The 16,953-nt window shown below is 29.8% G+C and overlaps 1 protein-coding gene across 1 annotated transcript in view; it reads right to left on the bottom strand.

Annotated features, from left to right (window-relative positions):
* Positions 1–16,953, bottom strand: part of LOC142334343 (mitochondrial mRNA pseudouridine synthase RPUSD3-like) — a 44,056-nt gene extending 27,103 nt beyond the window's left edge. The window contains exons 1-2 of the mRNA XM_075382313.1: positions 16,320–16,953; positions 5,523–5,754 (exon numbers count right to left, since the gene is read on the bottom strand). Coding sequence (XP_075238428.1) covers positions 5,523–5,754; positions 16,320–16,491 — 404 coding nt within the window. The 5' untranslated portion in view covers positions 16,492–16,953. The remainder of the gene's footprint in view (positions 1–5,522; positions 5,755–16,319) is intronic.

Genomic DNA, 16,953 nt, shown 5'->3' with positions numbered 1-16,953 from the left:
TGGAGTCTTCAGCATAAGATGGTTTTCAGCGCGGAGAAAACCATTATGATTTTCTTGAAGGGTCGTCTAACCGCAATTTGTCATCTGCGGGTTGTGATGTACGGTCTTCCAATTAGGGATGTTACCGTTCAGAAGTATCTGGGTGTTATCCTTGATGAGAAGCTTCAATTCAAGGAGCACCTCCAGTTTGTAGCGAAGAAGGCTATATCACTGCCTTCTTCGGCATCCGTAGAGTCATCCATCCCGATTGGGGGTTGAATTATCGTACCATGCGTATTCTTTACAAAGATGTCTGCGAGGCCATAATATTGTACGCTGCGCCCGTCTGGGCTCATCGTTTACAATATCAATATTATAGGGATATTGTTTTGCGAGCCCAGCATTTTCTGTTGTCGGTGGCTACAGAACTGCCTCCAGAGAGGCAGTAACTGTGATCGCCGGCATAAAACCCATTGACATTTTAGCTACGGAACGTAGCAAGCGTTATATTTCTAGGAAATAGGGAGTCCTTCTTACTTCAGGGCGTATGCGAAAAATTGGAAGACCCAGGTTTTGACTCTTGGCAAGCTAGGTGGAACAATTCTTCTACTGGTCGATACACGCATGGTATTTTTCCAAATGTTAAGGAGTTGCGAGCAATTAGTTGGGTTTCCCCAAATCGGCATATAACTCAATCCTTTCGGGACATGGTGCCTTTAGGGACAGTTTGGCTAGGTTTGGTTTGGTTGACTGCGGCTTGTATCCGGACTGTAGGATCGATGATACTGTGGACCATATCCTGTATGTCTGTCCCCGGTACGAAGCTGAACGTACCAGAATTGTTAGGAAACTTGAGAGAGTAAACTCCTTCTTTGATCTGTGAGTCAACTGGAAGACTCGCGGTGGCTGGCTTCCTCCGTTTCCTCGCCCTGCGCAGGACGGCCGAGAGGATTTAGTAGAGTAGCATTCCGGGTGGCTAGGGACCGCCTGGGTAGTTGAATGGCCGACGGTAGACGTATTGGCTGCGAGCCACGGTTAGTCAGAATTGTGATTATTAATTTGTAAAAGCTGTCGGAATGGCGACTGGACTGCCGAGGGCATGGATCCCATGCAGCCGTGAGGTGTAGCGGCATCTCGACGATGGTTGAAAAAATGAATGTCACGTGGGACTCTGCGATGGAGCTGGGCGGGAGTAAGAGGTCTGTCTGTCTCTTCCTTGTAGACCACACCGGAGTCCACAATCTAACCTAAGTCTGAGGTATGAACTAATGTTGAGTTCAGTAAGGGAACTAGGACTACATTTCATTGTTGGGAATAACAATTTTGGTGGTATGATGTGATTAATTTGCCTCGAATTTCGAGACATTCACAGAAATTGGCTCAATAATAGTAGAACTAGGAGCGGTGAACTAGGCGTGGTTCGTGCTTCCGCGAACTCGGTTAGCTGGTTCAGAGGGAAACGATGTAGGACATTCAAGATGTTCGGACGAGGCCTACAGGGAAGGCAAAAGCTGAGTTAATAAATCACCATTGTAAATGTCTACTGGGGCATTTACATCCGTGGCATCCCAACGAGGCCAGGCTTATTACTATGAGATGTAAAAAGTCAGAGGGCGATAGACGACTTCCATTAAAGCCCATCAGGGCTAGGAACGGGGGGCGGGTGGCGACAGGAACATCACTAGGCGGGTGTCTTCCCCTACGGGGTTGGATGCCCCACCATAGAAAGTAATTTGGGGGTCAGAATGGGCAATTGCCCAGCCTACAAATCCCTCAAAATTATTTGTTCAGAATAAAAAAAAATCATTAACCTGTTAGCTGTGTGCGTTGTGGTGTCATCATGTTGGAACCAACTGCGATTAATTTTTATTTCTGTTATCTGACTAATGAGGTTTGTTAAAATAGCACAATAATGATCACTGTTAACTACATTTTCAAAAAAAGATTGAACCCACAATGCGCATTCTAATCACACCAATTCAGACTCCAATCTTTGCTTTGAGTAAAAACTGTTCGTGTAATTCATGGGAGTTAGTTGTCAACCACATTCATCTATTTTGTGAATTAATATAGTCTCCTACATGAAACCGTGGTTCATCTGTAAAGAACAAAATGTTGAGGATACATATGGAATTTTGGTCAATAAAATGTTTAAGCCATTGACAATAATTTAGTCTTTTATTCTACATTATTCCACATTATTCTAAAGCATACTGCACAATGACTTTCCGAATGCACTGTATCACCTTCAGTTGACATCTGTCAGCCAAGATATATATAATGATCTACCTGTTCAAGTTTGAGTTCTCAAGAGACAAAAATTTTTTTAAGTTTCATCCTTAGACTACAGGGTAAACCAGCCACCTGCAGTTCTTGTGAGAATAGAACTATATCATTTACAAATCTCAGGTGGTTTAGATAGGTGCCATTCATTCGAATTCTTTCTTCTTGCCATTCCAGCTTTATAAATACCTCCTCGAAGCAAGCTGAGAAGAGCATGGGTGATGATATGGTGCCTCCTTATAACATACATTTACCTTATTGTTTGGTGACACAAATGACGGCTTTTGCTTCTTTAGGTATATTGTTTTTTGGTATATTGATTGTAGCAAGTTCTTGTAGACTGTTTACACCCTGTTTATATAATGCAGTTATTATGCCTAATGTTGTTACCAAATCAAATGGCTTTTTGCAATCAATAAAAGCCATACAAAGAGGCATGATATATTTATGTCTCTCTACGACTTGCTGAACAACCTGGATGTGATACATTGTTCTAAAACTGCTTTTGAAGCCGGCCTGCTCCTTTGGTTGCAATTTATTCAGTGTTGTTAGCATTCTTTCTGCTATTATCTTGATGAAAACCTTGTAAATAACTGAAAGGAGGCTTACTGGGCGATAGATAATTCTTCAGGTCTTCTTATTTCCTTTCTTAAGTAGAAAAATCACTTCAGCAGTTTTCCATTCATTCAGAATTTTTTGATTTTTGAGGTACTGTGAGTACAGTTATGCAAGTGCTGTGTGCAATGTTTTGCCACTAGCTTTCAGCATCTCAATATTATCTGTTCCAGAAACTTTCCCATTTTTCATTGATTTTATAGTCTCTGTTACTTCTACTAAAACAAATATCTGATGCCTCTTCTTCTTCAACAGAAAACTTTAATTTTTACTGATTTTGGCCTTGTATAAATTAGAATACAATTTTTCAGTTATTTCTAATATTTGCTGATGTGTTCTGCATATACAACCATCTTCAGTACTGTTCTTTACTGACTAGCAGAATTTGTGAATTTGTCCATATTAAATTTCAACATTTTCAAAAAACCATTTCAACAAATTAACAAATCATAAATAAATATATTTTAATGCAATTATACACTTTAATAACAGCTGAAAATGTAGGATCCTGTGAAAATCAATTCTTGTAATTAATATGGTAAGTTTAACATACCTTTTTACTGTATTTTGGTGGTTTACATTTCATTTAATATTAAATTTTATTAGCACAGTCAATATGTTAAAGAATTATTTGAATTTTCAAAAGATATCTATGTATTACAGATAAATTACATTAAGATAAACCACCAGAATATTGAGATATCGTACCTTAATTTTTTTCATGAAAGTACTTCAGGGATCCCACACCCTCAGTCATGATCAAAATAATTCTGTTATTGCATAATAAAAATACTAAAATAATGAAAATTGCATATTAATTTATATGACTGTTAAAATTTGTTTTAGTTTCTATAACACCATCTCCCTCAAACACTGTCTGAGGTTCATCAAACTGAAATTTTGTTTGTATTTACATATATAATATTTTTATAATACATTTTATAGATATGTCTATTATATATTTAAGTCAGAAGTAAAGTTTATTGTTGATTACATGGTCTACTGTATTAGAAAAACCTATTTTATTACTTTTGCAATTTCTATAATGTTCAAGAAATCTAGTTTTAAAGGATCTCTTTGTTTTTTTATTTGTTATATACATACCAACACAATCATTAATTTTATAAATTCACACAGATTGTTTATTTTATTATTATTTTCGTTTTTTTAAATATTTTATTATGTGCTTATTAAGTTTGTATGCTGATTTAAATACTTATTTATTGTAAGTTATAGTAATCTTTTTAATGATATTAATAGTGTATAAATACTTTATGTATATGTTTTCACTATTTCTAAGTAATTTCCAGTACAATAAAGCTATGATAAAAACAAAAGAATGTGCAGAACGTTTCCAAATAAAACAAAAGATTGAACAAGTATACTATAAGAGAAATTGTATAAATATTGAATACACATTTAAAATTACAAAACAGCTCAGATCACTAACTTTGATTATATAAAAAATTTTATTGAAATTAATAGACATAAATATAACCTAAAAAGGTCTCATGAAACCAAAAGTTATAATGTAATCAAAATTAAAAATACACATAATTATGATGCAGAACTTTTTAATCAGAAATAACATGTTAATAGTAATAATTCAAAATAAATTTAAACCTAATTTTATACATTGTCAAGAAAATTTGGATAATAACATAAGTAATAAAGTTTTAAACATAAAAAATATCAATTTTAATGATAATGAAAAATTTATCATCACTAATGCATTTAAATTCAACTTAATTGATTCTTAACATTACTTCATTAATATTAGCTTAATTAATAATAAAATAACATTATTAAGAAGAATGTTATCTACAACAAATTCCAACAGAATGAATCCTTGAATGATATGAAACAATTACACAATATTACCAGCTACAATATTTAAAAAATTAAAAACAAAATTTTCTTATAAATCATTTATCAACAAACAAATCATTTACCAATTAAAGAGACAATTTAAATACAAACAATCTTTTAATAGTAAAATCAGATAAAACAAATACACTAGTAATCATGACAGTTGGAAAATATAATAATTTAATGAAACAATACATTTTTGATAATATGAGGAAATTAATGACCCAACTAACACATTTTTAGAAGTAAAGAAAGGTTTAATAAAAAAAGTCAGACTTTTAATTATAGTAATAACAATTTAAAATACCATTCTAGATTATATCCTTTTGAACAGATTGACCCAAAATTAACTAGACTATCAAAAATTCATAAATTAAACATCCCAATGCAACTTTTAATAAACTTTAAATCTGCTCCCTGTTATATTATATCAAAGATAATAAGATAAAATTCTCAGGAATAAATTGAATTTACCTAATGCATTTAATACAAAAATGGCTATGAATTAGTAAATAAATAAGTTAAATGTAAATAAAGACACTAGAATGGTTAGTTATGACATAACTAACAAATATTCTAAGCATGCCAATATATCATACCACAAAAATAATAAAAAATAAATGAAAAAGTAAGCAAGAAGATCCAAAATTTATTAAAGGTATAATGATTATTGTAAGAAATATAATGTCAACAAAACTATACTGTAAGTACTCATTTAAACTAACAACAACAGAAAAAATACAATAAAAATAGTCTGTATAAATATATTTACTTACTTTTCAGGACATTTAATTACACATAATGACTCGCAACTAAGATTCGATTTAATATAAGGTAAAGCATCAAACAAATTAATCTTATCTTCTGCATTGCTTATAGTATGATCCTGAATTTCTTCAAAAACCTTATGTGTGATTACGCTTGATTTTATTGAGCTCAATCCTTTTTTCCACTGTGATTCAGTTCTTGAAAAACTAATACCATATGGTTTATTACAAACAATAATACCTGATAAAAAAATGATAAATTAAAATATACTATAAAAAAATTTAGACAAATTCATATTTAAGAAACAGGTTGTCTATTTTACATCTTTTTGATGGGTTAATTAGTTCAAATGCTTCTAATGTCAATTATTACGGTTAACTTGAACTTTCTAGTTGCTTTAAAGCAACATAAAAAAATATAACTTACTTTGAAGAATATGTTTCATATTTGTTCTCTCATAGCTCTATCTCTTTTTAAATGTAAACTTAATTTATGCCCTTTAATTTTCATGATTTTCCACTAAGCCAGAGTAAAAACATAGATATACATGCTGATTATATCAAATGTACCTTATATATCATGTTGATGATTTCAAAAGGCACCACTTGATTGGCGAATTCTGCACAATTACCTTATTTTGTGGTTTATATATCGATATTCAATTCAGCAAGAATTATTTTTCAACTTCTGCACTGGCCTAACGGAAATTAATCTCAACAGCATTAAATTACAATGTTTTGATTAGAACCACATCTATCTTTCTCATATATTTATCTACATAATTCAGTTAACATAAAATTTTGAATTAGCTCTAAATTACACGAACATAATGTATTATATTTTCAGTTCTTTTAAAAATTTAATTGATATCTTTTCTGGAACTTTGAGACATAAATAAATAAATAAAATATTTATAACTAAAACTTAATAACCAATCAATAAAACGTTTAATAAATATATAACGTAAAATATTATAGAGACTTTATGGATACAACTGCTTTGTCTGGACGACCTTCACTATATCTGTCAACTGTATACTTCTTCCTGCTTTCATATAGTCTTCTTTGTCAACAAGATGACTAGACTAGATTTAAAAGAAAAATGATAGGTTCAAAATTGACCACTTCAAGATTAACACAAAAGTTTAAAAGTTAAATCAGTCGGACAAGTTATTGCAAAATAAAGCACAATAACTACAGCTCTTACAAAAATACCAATATTAAGTAAGAGTAAGACAAATTCTGAGCTATTTTTTGGCATAATGCTACCTATACTCTCAAACACTCTGCCAGTGACAAAGTGAAAAAGGTGGCTGGAGTGAATCGTTTGAAGAGTTTTAGTGACCAGTTTTTCTCCTTATTACCATGTTCACCTAAGAATGCTCTTACAGTATTTGTGTAACTCTTCACTGAAATATAGAGATATAAAAACAATTATTTTTATAATAATTATTTTTTTACATTACAAAGGGGTTTAGTTTCATTTTTACCCAGTGTTAGAATCCCTTAGATGGCATTAAGCTGTATAAAACAAAATCATTATTAAAAAAAAATAATAATTTAGTATTACTTGCAATAGGATAACCACCAAAATTCCACCAGAAATATTGATGATAAATTATGCAGAAAAAGAAAATTACAATTTAATTATTTTTTAATACTTTCCTTATAAAATGTTTTAATCAATCCTAATCTAATTTTTTTTTTATTTAAAAAAAATTAGCACAAAAAAGTTGCTGAACAGCTTGAAGAAAATGAAACCTTGAACTGACTACTATTTAACGCATACTTTAAACATAATATTTGAGATGAATCTTAATAGTATGGTGATCATAATCATCTCTGCCTATATGGCAGCTTTTGAACCGGGATTGTAATAGGGCATCTTACTCTGTTCAACCACACCAAAGAAAAAAAGAATCATGACTACAATGAGGAAATGCAGGAAATAATCCAAAGAAGATACAGTGAAGGATACACCAAAAGTGTTAATATTACTGAAATAACAAATTCACAGAGAAAAACAAAAGCATTGATAATGATGTAAATTTTTCATTCCTCTGAAAGATATTGTCAATAGAATATACTGTTTATTGCAGCATAAATATTTTAAATGAAAAAAAAAAACAAAAAACAGGATACATAGAATATAATTAAATGTAAAACATTTCATAAGGAAATCATTGAAAACTAATTAAATTATACATTTTTTCTGCAAAATTTACAATCGATATTCCTGATGGAATTTTGATGGTTATCCTATTCCAAGCAAAATAATACTAAATTCTTCTTTTTTTTTGGGGGGGGGGGTAATGATTTTGTTTTATACATTACAGCTTAATGCAATCTGAAAATTTCTAACACTGGGTGAAAATTAAAATACAACCACTGCAATAATTTTTTTACATTTTTATATTTTAGTGAAGACTTTGTAACACAAATGCTTTGTGAAAATTATTTAAAACTATAAGTTTTAAATAAAATTATTTAAAATAATATTTTAATTACTATAAGTTTTAAATAATTTTCATTTGTTATATTTATTTCGGTTGTTTTATTTTATTAGCTGCATTTGTTATATGTATTTCATATTTACGCCATAAATGTAAGTTATTATAGGGAATAGTCTAACAAAAAATCCTCGATTTGCATTTGTGCTACATTTAAAAGAGAATGTGATCTCAATTTATAGCACAAATAGTAAGCATTGATTACACTGTCTGTTAAACACCCAAAGAAAATTATGGGTGAAGATCAATTAATATTTTATAACATCAATGATCAGATAAGTTGGCTAAAAATGCACTAACAAGTAAAATATAAGCCAGTGATTATTTTACGTTACACAGTAACTGTCAATACTTTATTACTAATATAATTCTGCCCAACCACATTATCAGAAGTGAACTAACTGTTGTATAAGTACTGAGCAATGAGTAACAAGAACAGTTAGGAAATAAATAATATTAATGAAATTATTAAATTCATTAGAAAGATTGAGACAAACTGTGCTAAAACATTGTTACAGACAAATAAATAATGCAGACTATTTTTCGGTTGAATAAATATTTTTTATTCACTTATTTTATATTTCGTAATAGAAGCTGCCTTGTGCAATACTGCTCTCATAATGTGTTTTGTTTGTGAAAATGAGATGCAATAAGCAATATATTATTATATGATGCTGCTTTTTTGTCTGTTCATGAGAAAATTGTTGAATTAAATTTTGTAAAATTTTTAGTTATTAAAAATGGTTATCAAATGGCAAGATTTTTATAAGTTTTTATAAATATATGTGATAACGTATGCATATATGTGGAAGTAAACAGTAATTCTGAATGGTTGCAATAATAAAAATGGGGTGGATGGATGATGATACAAATAAATGCCTGAAAATCAACACTTTTATAAAATCAGGGATTAAGTTTCACTATAATACATACCATTAATTTACAAAAGAGAGAATAATACTTTATGTATATTGCTAGCCACACTTTCATGGTTATTGCTTGTTAGTTGGTCGGTGAACAACCTTGGTGTATGTGTGTGAATTTACTGAAAGAAGTAGAGCTAGTAGTTTTCTCTATAAAATTTATACATTTATCTTGTGCTACTTGAATCAATAACTTTTAGTCATTGGGGTTCAAATTTAAAATCTTTATAAGTTCTAATATTTTTCTATGTTATTAGATCTCCAATCTTCAGCTGATCATGTACCATTAAAAAGAATTATTTTGGAAAGTTTTAAAACAAGACAAAACCAAACAAAGACATTTAAAACAAGTCTTTTGGTTAATTCATGTAAATTATTTTTTAATGTTAAAGGATATCCCTTAGTAAAAAAAATATTTTGAGAGATCTTCTTCTAGTAATTAAATTATGATACTTGTCAGCGTACCACCTTATTTATTTTTTAATATGAGCACTGATAAAAAAAATTAAACACAAAAAGTTCAAAAGCTTACTTGATAACGTTTTCTTTTTTTCTTGTTTAACCTCCGGGACCACCGTTAGGTATTGCTTCAGAGAATGAGATGAATGATTTGTAATGTGTGTGAAAAAAGCTATGCCTGACCGGGATTTGAACCCGGGATCTCCGGATGAAAGGCCGAGACGCTACCACTTGCACCACAGAGGCTGGCTTATTTGACAATCTAATTGATTCTGTATACTGAATCTGTAAGTATTGTAATCTGTACTGATTTGTACAACATTAACATAACCTCATGCTTGCTAATATCACCTAATTAACAATAAGTAATTTTAAAAAAATAAATTTTTTAAGGTTATAAAAGTTTATAATAGCAGTTTTTAGCAAAACAAAATTGTGAAAAAAGTAAAACACTGGTGGTGTCTAGGTAACCAACAAAATAAATTAGGTGGGAAGCTAACCAACAAGTACCAAAAGGTGCGCATTAATTGACAGTTAGAAGACTAACTCATTACTGAAGTCAAAATTAATGTAGTAGGCAATCTACTGCTGCAGTTAGTTCTTATATGCCACCACTGAAATGCTACATTGAAATAACAGAATAAATAAATAAAATTATAAATATAATCTAACCAAACTTAACTCAAGGTTAGCAAGCATATGTTAAAGTTTGGTTAGATTATATTTATAATTTCATTTATTTTCTTATTTCAATGGCACTATCTAAGAACTAACAAACTAACTACAGTAGTAGATCGCCTACTACATTAATAGATTAATACCTCAAATTTTTAAAATTCCAGTACATTTAAAAACATTATTTTCATAACATTTTAAAAATAAATCTAATAAAATATTTATCAATTTTAAAAATCTGCACTTTATAAATAATATTCAAAATATTTTTAAACAGTCCTTAAATTTGCAATTTGTAAATTTTACTTTTATTCTTTTTTAAGAAAAAATTTAAACATATTCAGGATTTCTAACAAACGTTTACTAAAATAATTGTAAAGGAACAATTTATTCATGAAAATTATTCTACATTATATCCTAGTCTAAGATTAACTATGCATTTCTATTTAATTTTTTATTAATCTTATAGAATAATGGTTTTTTTTGTCTTCAGTCATTTGACTGGTTTGATGCAGCTCTCCAAGATTCCCTATCTAGTGCTAGTCATTTCATTTTGGTATACCCCCTACATCCTACATCCCTAACAATTTGTTTTACATACTCCAAACATTGCCTGCCTGCACATTTTTTTCCTTCTACCTGTCCCTCCAATATTAAAGTGACTAATCCAGGATGCCTTAATATGGGGCCTATAAGTCTGTCTCTTCTTTTAAATATATTTTTCCAAATGCTTCTTTCTTCATCTATTTGCCGCAACAACTCTTAATTTGTCACTTATTATCACTTGTTATTATTACTTATTTGTCACTTGTTATTTATTATTCACCCATCTGATTTTTAACATTCTCCTATAGCACCACATTTCAAAAGCTTTTAATCTTTGCTTCTTAGGTACTCCGATCGTCCAACTTTCACTTCCATATAAAAAGCAACGCTCCAAACATATGCTTTCAAAAATCTTTTCCTGACATTTAAATTAATTTTTTATGTAAACAAATTATATTTCTGACTGACAGCTTGTTTCACCTGTGCTATTCGGCATTTTATGTCACTCCTGCTTCGTCCATCTTTAGTAATTCTACTTCCCAAATAACAAAATTCTTCTACCTCCACAATTTTTTCTCTTCCTATTTTTACATTCAATGGTCAATCTTCGTTATTTCTACTACATTTCATTACTTTTGTTTTGTTCTTGTTTATTTTCATGCGGTAGTTCTTGCATAGGACTTCATCCGTGCCATTCATTGTTCCTTCTAAATTCTTTTTACTCTCAGCTAGAATTACTATATCATCAGCAAATCTTAGCATCTTTATTTTTTCACCTTTTACTGTTACTCCGGATCTAAATTGTTCTTTAATATCATTAACTACTAGTTCTATGAAAAGATTAAAAAGTAACGGGAATAAGGAACATCGTTGTCGAACTCCCTTTCTTATTACGGTTTCTTTCTAATGTTCTTCAATTGTTATTGTTGCTGTTTGGTTCCTGTAAATGTTAGCAATTGTTTTTCTGTCTGTACTTGAACCCTAATTTTTTTTAAATGCTGAACATTTTATTCCAGTCTACATTATTGAACGCCTTTTCTAGGTCTATAAATGCCAAGTATATTGGTTTGTTTTTCTGTAATCTTCCTTCTACTATTAATCTGAGGCCTAAAATTGCTTCCCTTATCCCTATACTTTTCCTGAAACCAAATTGGTCTGCTCCTAACATTTCTTCCACTCTTCTCTCAATTCTTCTGTATAGAATTCTAGTTAAGATTTTTGATGCATGATTAGTTAAACTAATTGTTCTGTATTCTTCACATTTATCTGCCCCTGCTTTCTTTGGTATCATGACTATAACACTTTTTTTGAAGTCTGACGGAAATTCCCCTTTTTCATAAATATTACACACCAGTTGGTATAATCTATCAATTGCTTCCTCACCTGTACTGCGCAGTAATTCTACAGGTATTCCGTCTATTCCAGGAGCCTTTCTGCCATTTAAATCTTTTAATGCTCTCTTAAATTCAGATCTCAGTATTGTTTCTCCCATTTCATCCTCCTCAACTTCCTCTTCTTCCTCTATAACACCATTTTCTATTTCATTTCCTCCGTATAACTCTGCAATATATTCCACCCATCTATCGACTTTACCTTTCGTATTATATATTGGTGTACAATCTTTGTTTAACACATTATTAGATTTTAATTTATGTACCCCAAAATTTTCCTTAACTTTCCTGTATGCTCCGTCTATTTTACCAATGTTCATTTCTCTTTTCACTTCTGAACACTTTTCTTTAATCCACTCTTCTTTTTTGCTAGTTTGCAGTTCTTGTTTGTAGTATTTCTTAATTCTTGATAGTTCCTTTTACTTTCTTCATCACTCGCATTCTTATATTTTCTACGTTCATCCATCAGCTGCAATATGTCGTCTGAAATCCAAAGTTTTCTATCAGTTCTCTTTGTTCCGCCTAAGTTCACTTCTGCTGATTTAAGAAAAAGAATAATAAAATGTAAATATGTAAACCTCAATCTGTTGTGCTGACCTTTGGATCATTCAATTATTTTTATAAAAAATGTTTTTTTTTTATAACTATAAATTATAATTTATAAATACTTTTTCATAATTAATATGGATTTATTTCCTAAGAAATAAAATGTTTTTTAACTTTGTTAGTAGCTTCTTTCTTTTTGTAGTCCTGAATATTACAGGATTAGTCTCCACTTTTTAAAATATCAGACAGAAACCAGTAATAACATTTTATGAAAATAATCATCTAATGGATTCACAGCTTCAACAAAAACACATTAGTAGAGAAAGAAAAGAAAACCATGCAGATCAGCAACAACCCAAAAAAGTTAATTCCAAACATAAGATAACCTAACAGACACAAATCAACTAATCAAATCATTAACATAAGCAAATGATTCCATAGTTCTTACGAAACAGAAGTGCTGTTGACAAATCATACCTAAGTAATTTGTAATTGGTTAAAACATTAATGAAGGAACTTAAGGATTTTCTTTTAAGAAAAAGTCATTTCTCTGGTGTTGGTTGCAATTTATTAAATTAATTTTGTTTTTTCCTTCTTTTATCACAAACCAGACAAATAATAGTTCATGTTTTAACAAAAGTTTCCAGTCTGAATTTCTATAGGATTGTTAAGCAGTTAATTTTCCAGTAGATCGTTTTTGCTTCATTTCTTTTGGATCTTCTGTGGGAAATTTGATTTTATATTTCAAAAAATTTCACACAGTTAATAAGAACAAACAAACAATTTATTCATAAAAATAGAATTATCTAGTAAGAAGTTTTAATTCACTCAAATAAATAAGTAAATATATAAATGAATGCCTCGAAATACAAATAAACATATATTTCAATCACATAGTTACATAATTATACATTATATAGATCACAATGAGTAGGTTTGCCATTTAACGGAAGAAAAATGAACTGACCCAGAATTTGGTTAGAAGAACCATTGGAAATTATGGTATCTTGATCAGAGCATTATAAAATACAACTAATTAAAAAATGAGAAATGGTCAATTACAACATGAATACTAGAAAATAATTAAAAAGAAATGAAATCTGTAGAAAACAAAACTTTTAACACATTGAAATTATTTTGGTGAATGTATACACATTAAACAAGGCCGAAGAAAATTCTGATTTAATTAGTATTTCTTTAAAACCCATCAACAACATGTTATATGTTTTAATAAGAGTAAATATTATTTCTTAAATAAATAATATTTCACTTACATATCCATTTACTATTATTTTAATGGTACTTACGTATTAACGCCACCGCAACTACAGCTTTATTTAAAATTGAGTATTTATTTTATTGAGTCTGTTTATTAATTTTAAGAAATGGTTATTTAGATTTATTTATTTTATAAATATAATTTAACCAAACTTAACCTACGCTCACTTCGCTTGCTAACCTTGACTAAGTAACACCGTAATTTTTTGAGTATTTATTTAATAAATTCAGTAATTATTGTAATTTAAATAATAAATAATTGCAATAGGTAGGTTAAGGTAATAATTGCGTAGGTTAAGTTTGGTTAAATTATATTAAAATTAATAAAGAGACTGTTTTGAATCTATGTTAAACTCTATATCGGCCCATTTTCCACCGAAATTCGATTGACTACTTTGTTTTTAAATAAAGCTGTAGCTGCGGTGGCATTAATACGTAAGTACCATTTTAATTTATAATTAAAAACCTAACCTTTAAAAATGTGAAGTGCAAAAATGACAAGAAACCCCCTTGGAGCACTTATTTAGCGAGTCAAAATAGTATCGCTTCTAACAGGTTTTTCATGACTTTTGAAAGGTTATAACTCTTTTATTATTACAATACACAAGAAACTTTTTTATTTGCTATAAACATCACTGCAAGTTGTGCTAATTTGAAATTTTTATCACCAGCCCCATCAGAGTTATTTGAAGCCAAAATTTGAATATTTAAAAAAAAAATTAGTTTGACAAAATTTCATAAAAATTTAGGGGTAAGTATATCATCATTAATATTATTTATGTTAAAACTACAAACATATACTACCTACATATGAAAAAATAATTCAAACTGTATATGCCATCCCTGCTTCTTGAAAAAAATCACCTAAAGTGAAATTTCACCGTTTTGATGTTCAACTTTATTTTTAATTTTATCATAGAAAGAAGAGGACCAATCTTTTACCTTGAGAAATAATTTCTCAAGGTATTTCTCAAAATACTTTAAAATGATTAAATTGTATTTTGTTTCATCCATCCAGGACGAATAGATTTTTAATTATGATTTTTTCTGTAAACTCTTACAATCACAAAAATACGTATGCACACCATAACAAAAATGACTGCCACAGGTAAACTCCTTACATAAAAATTTTAAATATAAAACAGCTATAAGGTTCCGAGACATGTAGGAAACAAACGTGTAAGTTACAACTTTTTTTGAATTTGTCAAGCAACCATCCTTGGGTCACTTCAAATGGATTGACCCTTTAGCAAGACAGAGATTTATTCATTCACCAAGAAAAAGAACATTGCTGGCAATGTACACCTCCTGCAATGGATAATGAGGGCTGTGTAGAAAAATAGAGCAAGGATCTCTTGTATAGACACTGGACTGATTTTTGCTGAACTTGATTCTCAATTCTCAAATCATTAAAGAAAAAATACCTGAAAACTGTTTAAAACTGCAACAAACAATACAAATTCAAACAATTTGGTGCCTGCAGGTCTCCAACATCTAACAATAAATTAATACTATAATTTACTTGATCTGGACATTCTTCCACGCAGGTAAATTTGATGAACAGATGGGGCTCAGCAAATTAGAGTAATAAAATATAAAGATGATTCACATCACATGAATGGTTACAGAGACAAATTTATGTGCATCAAATTCAGAGACTGAATCATTTCAGGTAATATTAAGTTCTGGCCATACAATTCTATCGACTTATCACTACAACAATAAAAAATAATGTGACAATTATAAAGAGATGTTAAATTTTATTTTTACACTGAGTCAATCACTAAAGGGCAGCCTAGGTTTGCAATTACTGTTAAATATCAATAAAGCCAATAATTTTTGTCAGTGTGGTAAACAACTGCAGTCACTGAAGAATAAGCAAATGCAGTTACATATTTCATGTACCATACAATTTTTGGTCAAACTATGATTCACGTAACTAATCTATAATCATACAATTATTATACAGCCAAATATCATATTGCAGAATTATTTTAAACTAAATAATTAATTATAAAATTAAAATTTTATACTTAAAATTTTCAATTTAAAAAAACTTAAAAAATCAATTTATGACACTTAAAAATGCATTATCTTGTAATTTCCAATTTAACACAATTACCTAATGTTCAGTCATCAGATACCTAAATGTATGGGTAATTCGTTGAAACAAATTAGAGAAGAATCATTAAATATGTACAAAAAATAATCATAACTAAGATTTAAAATAAAGATAACACTGAAATGGAATACTACAGAAAATATTTAAGCTACGATTGTTACGTTTGGTTAACAGTTTAAACTCTAAATCTTACAAAAAAAAACCTTGTGAATTAAATCTAATTATAAGGAACGAAAATTGTCTGCATGTACATTTATAAGCAGTAATCACAATAAAAAACTGCATTAAAAAATAACCTATCAAAGAAATATAATTACTTACAAATAAAGGTGAAAAAACGGAAAAATTTTACATACCATTTTTATTATACAGTATATTTTCACATACATATTTTGCTAATTGCCGATTGGTATGAAACGGAACAATTTCATCATATGGGTGCTTATTTAAATTTGAGCAAAAGCATCGGCACAAAAACTTGATTTTGGGTTTATGTACAGCAAAAATTACAGATTTCATCCCAGACATCTGCACACTACATACAAAATTAAAATCATGGAATTTTAGTCAACATAACCTATAACCAACTTCAGAAGTTGGTCACTGATCTCTATATAATTGGATAGGGGACCATTTATTGGAATTGGTAAATTTTGAAGTATAAACCAGTGCTACAAAATGAGTGGTAAAATAAATAAAATGAAGCAGCGTATGCGCAGATGTAAGTGTAAAAATAGCGATACATTTTTTGTTTGTTTAACCTCCGGGACTACCGTTAGGTATTGCTTCAGAGGATGAGATGAATGATTTGAAGCGCGTGTGAAAATGCCATGCCTGACCGGGATTCGAATCCGAGACTTCCGGATGATAAAACTGCTCTACCATCACATTACAGTCACGCAAGCGTACAATTGTTCTATTTCGTTTCCAGCATCTCTTTCTGCAGCGCTGTTGTATGCTTCAATATTGAATACTTAATTGTATTTTACG

This window comes from Lycorma delicatula, chromosome 1 (genome assembly GCF_047948215.1).
Source record: "Lycorma delicatula isolate Av1 chromosome 1, ASM4794821v1, whole genome shotgun sequence".
Lineage (NCBI taxonomy): Eukaryota > Metazoa > Arthropoda > Insecta > Hemiptera > Fulgoridae > Lycorma > Lycorma delicatula.
Note: the sequence above shows the minus strand (reverse complement) of the source record. Positions and strands in the feature narration are given on the sequence as shown.